The 7,529-nt window shown below is 62.7% G+C and overlaps 3 protein-coding genes across 3 annotated transcripts; 1 reads left to right on the forward strand and 2 right to left on the reverse strand.

Moving 5' to 3' along the window:
- Positions 1 to 1,571: 1,571 nt before the first annotated feature.
- On the forward strand, positions 1,572 to 2,662 carry EMIHUDRAFT_251201 (hypothetical protein; the record flags this gene model as incomplete). Its single annotated transcript, XM_005792647.1, has 4 exons — positions 1,572 to 1,674; positions 1,853 to 1,914; positions 1,987 to 2,551; positions 2,631 to 2,662. 4 exons carry the CDS (start codon positions 1,572 to 1,574, stop codon positions 2,660 to 2,662), a joined length of 762 nt encoding a protein of 253 aa, XP_005792704.1.
- Positions 2,663 to 2,700: 38 nt separating this feature from the next.
- EMIHUDRAFT_251202 (hypothetical protein) lies at positions 2,701 to 3,123 on the reverse strand (the record flags this gene model as incomplete). Its single annotated transcript, XM_005792648.1, has 1 exon — positions 2,701 to 3,123. The coding sequence occupies one exon, from the start codon at positions 3,121 to 3,123 to the stop codon at positions 2,701 to 2,703; it is 423 nt and encodes a 140-aa protein (XP_005792705.1).
- Positions 3,124 to 7,164: 4,041 nt separating this feature from the next.
- EMIHUDRAFT_251205 (hypothetical protein) lies at positions 7,165 to 7,473 on the reverse strand (the record flags this gene model as incomplete). The annotated part of the gene is made up of 1 exon (XM_005792649.1): positions 7,165 to 7,473. One exon carries the CDS (start codon positions 7,471 to 7,473, stop codon positions 7,165 to 7,167), a length of 309 nt encoding a protein of 102 aa, XP_005792706.1.
- Positions 7,474 to 7,529: the final 56 nt, after the last annotated feature.

Raw genomic sequence — 7,529 nt, forward strand, 5'->3', positions numbered from 1 at the left:
CCCTTTCCCCCCTCCCTCGCTCCCGCAGCGAGGCTGGCGCAGCTGCGAGGCTGGCGCAGCTGCGAGGCTGGCGCAGTGGCGAGGCGCACTCGTTGGCGTCGCGCTCCATCATCGGCGGCGGCACGTCCTCCGTCGGCTCGATTTCGCAGGCGTCGAGCTCGCACGGCACCTCGTTCTGCGGCACGTACCCGCACGAGGCGAGCAGGTCGACCGCGAAAAAGCGGAAGAATGGCCGCTCGCGCACCGCTGCAAACTGCGGAGCCAGCGCAGCAGTGTGCTGCGACAGCGCCGCCGCGCCGGCTAGCAGCCAGTCCGAGTCGCCCGCGGCAGTGTAATCGAATTGCGGGTTCGGGAGCGACTCCCAGTTGTGCTGCTGAGGCACGTAGCCGTCCTCGACGCACGCTTCACAGTCAGCAGCAGCGGCCGCGGCCGCGGCGGCCGCGGCCGACGAGGCGTCCGGCGCCTCCGCGCAGCGGGAGAGCGCGCGGGCAGCAGGGTGGCGCGGCAGACGGCCAGCCACCCAGCCCTGCGACGCGCCGATCAAGGCGAGCATCGAGGCTAGCATCGAGCCTCCGCCGAAGCAGCAGCAAGAAAAATCTTCGAGATCTAAGCAAAACATCAGAGAGAAGAATTTTTTTTCCAGGTTGAGTTTCCTCGCAAGTCGTCTGGTGTGTGGCGTGTACCTAGTTTTGATCGCGGCAATAAAGCGGTCGAACGAATAAGCGACCCACTCTGAGGGCGGGCCTGTTTTCGAATCCCCATCTCTCTCCCACCTAGGCGGGGCGGTCGGTGGGCGTGTGCGCGCGGCGCGGCGGCGTGTGTGTGTGTGTGTGAATACATTACCAGTACGGTAGATGTAAGAGTACAGAAAGACTGCGTCATCACTGCATTCCCCAACCAACCCTGGAGACAGCTGAGTTCGTCCTAAGACAGGACCACACTGTCGCATGCTCACCCCGTAGGGAAGGGGGCGGGCGGGGAGGGAGCAAGGGGAGATTATCATGAGTACACCGTGAGCCTACCCGCCCGGTGCCAGCGGGCGTAGATCTCGTGCTCCTTCTCGAACCAATGGAGCGGCTCATCGTTCTTGGTCGGGATCGCCTTGGTGCAAGTCGCCTTAGGCTCGCCGTAGTAGTGGAAGGGCTGGCGCGGGTCGTCGGTGAGACCAAAGAGAGAGACGTTGCGGCAGATCTGTAGTGCGATGATCACAGAGATGATGAAGCCTGTGCTCGGCCGCATCGTGCCGTGCGCTGCCACATGCACCGCGCGAACTGCGTGAGCGCCAGAGCACGCGCAGCTTCGAGAAGGTGCCCACGTGATGGCGCGACGCCCACGACGGCGAGGTGACCGGGAGGTGATCGAGCGGCGTCGTCACGACGCCGAGGTCCTCGAGCGCCGCCTCGTACGCGGCAGCGCGGAAGCCGCTGGCGAGGAGGTGGATCGGGAGGCGCGTGCCGACCGCCCTCAGCGAGAGCACCAGCCGCGTGATCCTCCGCATCGCGTGCTCGTACGAGAGGAGCGGGTTGTGCCGGTACCAGGAGCGCACCCTCGTCGCGTCGTGGTCGAAGACGATGCCGAAGACCGTGCCGGCGATGCGCGGCGCGAACGCCGGCGCGCTGCGGCCGCACTGCGCGCTCGGGATCGATGCAGCGCGGCTCGAAGTGGACCTCGCACGTGCACGTACTCGCCGTCTTTGGCGGCACGCATGTCTTGCGCGCGCCTGTCACGTGCTGCAGTGCGCTCTGACCGTACAACAACCACTCATCCTTGAGTTCGCTTCTTGCTTTCGGTTCGTTCGGCCTCGACCTCGTGCCCAGTCTCCTCCTCGCTGCTTGTGTGTGCGACATTCCAGCGCGGCGCGAAAAGCGCCCTTGGGGCGGCGAGAAGGCGTTTGACGGCGTTCACGGTGTCGAGGTGTGAAGAGACGCCGTTCACACTTTCACGCCGTCGCGCGTCTTCCTTACCACTGACTCTATCTACCACAAGGCCCTCGCTGAGATCTGCCGGGCGACGGGCGTCATCGTTCTCGATCAGGACCTCGTCGTCCTGCGCAACATCGACCACCTCTCGGGCGCGCCCACGCCAGGCGTGGTCATGCAGCACTCACCGAGCTTCGCGGGCTACTGCTTCCCCGCGGCGGTGAACTCGGGGCTGATGGTGCTCGAGCCTTCGACGGCCGTCTTCCGCCGAGCCTTCGACGGCCTGCAGAACCGCAGCCGCTTCAAGCCGCGCCGGAATGACAAGAGCGACCAGGACGTGTGGCGTGTGCTGCTCCCGACCGTGCATGGCCTGCTCATCGGCTACAACGCGCTCAAGTACGCCAACCTCGTCTCGCCCGCCGAGTGGAGCCAGATCCACGTCCTGCACGACGCTTGGCAAAACCTGGGGAGCAGATGGTGGAATCGGGGCAACGGCTCTGCTGTGTACACGGAAGTGATGAGGCTCTCGCGGCAGAGCGACAAGTACCTCTGGGCGCGAGCGAACGCATCCGCAAGCAGCGCGCGTGCCGACGGGCTGTGGTGGAGATCGGAGAGCGACCAAAAGTGGATCCGTCGGCTTGGGTCGGGCACGCTGAACCGAATTCTAGGGGTCGTCGCTCCGCCGGAAGAGTCACGCCCGTGCAGCCAGAGGGGCGGGGAAGGAGCACCCTCTGGTTGCTTAATGCGAAGATCGCTCTGAGGGGGGCGGGGGGGGTGCGTGTCATGCAACGTTGCGCAACTCTTGGCAAAACCTGGTGTACGTGCACGTGCTGACGAGCGTTTCCGCGGCGGTGGCCGTCTTGTTGAGCACAGTCGACTTGTGTACGCGGTGCATGTATCGGAAGAAGGAGGCCACCGAGCGGTCTGAGTTGGAAGTGATCAAGCCAATGGCACGTCGCTCCTCCGGCAAGCTGCGCTGATGCTTCTCAAACTGCTCCATCCCCTCCACGCCGAAGAACAGGTTGATACTCGTCCGCGTCCCCACCTTACCCTCATAGCCCTTGGTGATGATCCAGTTTGGCCGCAGGACGAGCGAGTGGCCGTCAATCTGCGCGTCGTGTTCGAATTTGCGAAGCGAGCCACTCGCCCCGACCACAGCGCAAGTGTCACACATCTCGCACCCATCGGGCCAGGCCGACGACATGAGGCTATACTGCTCGATAAACGGCTGAAACTTGCTCGCGGCGAACGGCTGGATGGCGGTGGTGTCGTGCGACGACGACATGAGCTACTTTGTCCCCATTAAAATCGCCCAGCCCTACCTCGATTCGGGGAAGGAGTATGAAGTCTGCGTCCTCTTCAAGTGGCCCGAGTCCCATGGCCCTGGAGGATAAGGGGATGGCGGTGGCGGCGTGCGGTGGCGACGACAACGACATGAGCTACTATTAAATCGCCCAGCCCTACCTCGACGACCCTCACCTCTATCTATGCTGATTAGCGCGCGTCCTCGTGAGCTGTGTTTAGGTGGATGTTAGCGTTTTCGTTGTATGTATTTCGTTATAACAAGTTCATATACCCCATTCCTCTGAGTTCTGAATCCCGATATAGAACCCCGAGATACGCCCGCCCTCTTTCTGGCCGCGTCCCTCCCCTGTCCGATCTTCTGCTTCCCTCTTTTACATACATCTCAGTGTCCCCCCTTTGGCTTTGCTGTGAATACGGGAAGCGGTTTTCAACCGTTTCGGAGACCACCACCAACCAACACCCAGCAGTTCACGAAGGATGCCGGGATACACTAACATCGGTGATGGTTTTTACGAAGGGCCACGGCGGCGGCGGAGATCCGATCGCTCTGCTGCTTGGCTTCCTACTCGGCGGAGATCCGAGCGTTCTGCTGGAGCGGCCGCACACTGCTCGGTACCCCCCTGCACAACTAAGCTCGTGGCCGACCCCCCCCCCAGCAGCAGCGCTCTGCTGCTGGGGGGGTCGGGACCTCCCCCCCAGCAGCAGCGCTCTGCTGCTGGGGGGGTCCGGACCCCCCCCCCAGCAGGAGCGCTCTGCCTGTGTGGGGGGTGCTGGCATCTGTACAGACAGCAGCTGTAAGTAGCATGCGTTCCAGTGGCGAGAATTTATGGTCGGCATCAAAATCAGTGGTCTCACCGGCGGGCCCTCCTACTGCCAACCGGGAGGTGCGGGGCACGCCAGCCTCTCTTCTACGCCTCTCGTGCCTCGCGGCGCCTCTGCTTCAAGGGGGGAAGATACGGCTCTCGCAGCCCATCATACGCCGTGGCACAGCGGGGATCACAGCGGGCTGTACAAGATATTGTTCCCTATCTTCGCATGCTCGTCATTGGTGATATCCGCGCGAGGTCATACGCCACAGGCCAGCAATCACTCGATGATGAGACTACACTGATGTATAGGCGCACATGTGGTATTACAAGATAGACTCACATGGTCACAAGTGTTAGTAAAACGCCAGCACTCGACACGACGAAGGTGTATTGGGCTCGAAGGCGCGGTGAACCGACAACCGCCTCGAGCGTACCGCTCAAATACGAGCCGAGGGAGGGAGGGGGGGGGGGGGGGGCGAAGAGGCGGGAGAACTGGGTCCAGTGCGCTCTGCTGCTGGGGGGGTCAGACCCCCCCCCCCCTCTAGCAGCAGGGATGAGCTTAGTTGTGCAGGGGGGGTACCGAGCAGTGTGCGGCCGCTCCTGCTTGGCTTCCTACTCGATCCGATCGCTCTGCTGCTTGGCTTCCTACTCAAAGGAGGCTGCATCCTACTTTGCCTACTTGGCAGCAGCATCCTCCTATCATCGATCGTTCCCTGGATTCCCTGGATCATCGAGTCGATCGCGGAGATTTGGAATGCGACAATCAATGGTTGTCATTTTGCCTTCAGCGTCGGTGGAATCGGTTTAATTGTTGCCCTTCCCATCTGGACTGTTGTTGATCCAATCACCGCCGCCCCCGTCGCCGCCTCCTGCCTGGTCGTCGTCGGAGCCTTCACTGTCGCGATCCTCCTTGCCTCGGGTGTAGCTGCCTGGTATCGAGGATGTAGCTGCCTGGATCGAGGAGTCGGAGTTGAACGAGAAACTGACCGCCTCCTTTTGCCTGTTGAAGAAGGAGCTGCTGTTGCTGATCACCGCCGTTTTGGTCTGTGGATTTGTCCTCAGCAAAGTCCTCTCAAACACTGACGTTGTTGGTGGCATTGCAATGATGGAGATGATAGTGCTTGTCCATTGCACCCGCCGCTCGCTGTTGGCACTTGGCTTCCGATAACCCGGGGGTACACCTGTTCATTGGCCGGAATGGAGGTGATGATCCAACAGGAGTGAATAGGCTCGACGCCGTACTCGAGATGGAGCTGCCACAAACTCGCCGCCGAGCGTGCCACCGACGGCGTCCCGGCGGAGGTGATGGAGTGTGAGACCTGAGGCTGCGGAGGTGACGCCTGAGGTACCGGCCCGTGCACAGCGACTCAGCCGGCGACCGCCACGGGCTCAGACGAGACTTGTCGACTCGTTACGGCTCAGCTTCACCGTGGTCATCGGGCGTCTGTCGACGTCAGGACCACCCATACAGCTCGCGGGTTTGAGGTCGCAAGAGCCAAGATGGTGGCGTTTGGACATCCCAACCATCACACAAGACAGCCTGTAGGTGATGGCGGGACGGCGCAGTGTTTGTGGCACTCGGCAGTAGGCACCCGCGGCACGGCCCCGCTGTCGGCTCTCACGGGCTGCGGAACCGGCCCCAGAGGGAGCCGGTCCGGGCGAGTGTGGCAGCTCCTGCGCTAGTATGGGCACCCTCTATCATAGCACTACTGATCCTGGTCATTAGAGCTGCCAGGGATAGCGTCAGGAGCCGGTAGGAGTCAAAACCCCTCATATTTGAGACATCGTGTCCCATATAAATAAATAAATAAATAAAAACGGTCAAACTCTGAGACGAGATGGGATTTAGGGACATGTGTCCCCGCCCTGCACGATCTTGGTGTGAGGGATCTTCAATCCGTGTCCCCTCACCCCTCGCTCACAACCCGACACGGAAGAGCGGCAAGAGTTGGGGCTGCGGCTACGGCTGCGGCTGCGGGAGGGGCTATGGTCGCGGGAGAGCCGCTGCGCCGCGTGGGCGCGCCTACACCGCGCTTGCTCCGCTCGCCACCTCTCGCAAAGGTCCAAAGTCATAGCCATCACCTCCTCCGGCAAGTCCTTTTCGCCTATCTTGCCGTCCCTCCATGCCTGGTAGAGCTCGTCGTCATAGCCATATTGCATCACAGCCTGCTGCACTGCGTCGTGCACAACCCCTGCCACCCTATCCCGCGCCTCAGCGTCGGAAAATTCGAGCTCGGAGTCATACCCGGAAGCAGGCGCAGACGGCCGCGGCGATTTGGCAGGCGGCGAGGTGGGGGAGGGAGAGCGCGGCGGTGCGCGCTCGTGGCTCCCGCTGGTGCCAGAAGGGCCAGCGCCCAATGCGCTCAGCCTGTTCTTGTCCACCACCTTGGGAGAAGGGGGTGGGGGTCCACCTCCCTTGGGTGCGGGCTTGCGGTGTTCCTGCTTCCGCTTGCCCGACTTTGGCGGGTTGCGGCCGAAGTTCTTCATGGTGAACCTGTCCGGCTTGCCGCCCTTCCCGACCCTCGTCCACCCCTCGGGCGACTCGTTGGGCCGGGGTTGCTGCGCCTGTTGGTGCTGCGAGTGTGCCTGCGATGCTCGTGCGGCCGGAGCGGCAGCGGCGGCAGGCGGTGCCACGGGCGGTGCGGCGAAAGTGGCGGTAGGCTGAGGCTGCGCAGCGTCCTGCGCGGCCTGCTGCCTGGCCTCATCCTCCCGCCTCTTCTCAGACTTGGCCTGGATGATGTACTGATACCCAAGCGGCACCGGGTTGATGCTGACGGAGTGCCAACCGTACCTCTCCATGCGCTCCGCGAGACAATCAATCATCGCGTGGTCGCGTGGCGACACCTTCTGGCCGAGGACGCGCTCGACCATCCGGATCTGACGCACGTGGAACGGCTCCAGGCCCGGCATGGAAGCCTCGGAGTCGGACATGGCCCCGTTTCGCCGTTTTGTATTTTTTGTGTCCCATATACTCGTGCAACAACCCGTTCCTTTTTACCCACATCTCACAGTAGAGAGGTGTCTGTTTTTATTTATTTATTTGTGCCACCCGAGCTGCCGGGCTTCGGCCGCTGTCTGTGAGACACATCCACACACGCACGCTCACGTCTGCACCAGTATCAGTGTCACAATCAGTCCCACGGCATCCTCTCGTCCGCAGACCCCGTGGCAGACCCCGGGGGCGCGGCCGCGCTCTCCCCGCGCGCCTCGCCCGATCCCACCGTGCTGGGCAGCAGCTCGGACATCTCACGCGGGGTCGGCTCGCGGCCGACCCAGCAGCCGACAGGGAGGTACTGCTCGCCGCCGCCGCCCTCGAGCCGCCGGTAGAGGACGCGCCGCCCGTCCTGGCGCGCCATGCGCAGCGCGCCGAGGATGGGGTACATGAAGGTAGTCCCCGAGTAGAGGAGCCGGAAGTGGTAGATCTTTGCGAAACTCTCCATAACCGGTCCCCCGATTCTTGCTGCCCCGCTTTCCTCTTCCCTCCCCAGCTTGAACT

This window comes from Emiliania huxleyi (assembly GCF_000372725.1).
Source record: "Emiliania huxleyi CCMP1516 unplaced genomic scaffold EMIHUscaffold_1055, whole genome shotgun sequence".
Classification (NCBI taxonomy): Eukaryota; Haptophyta; order Isochrysidales; family Noelaerhabdaceae; genus Emiliania; species Emiliania huxleyi.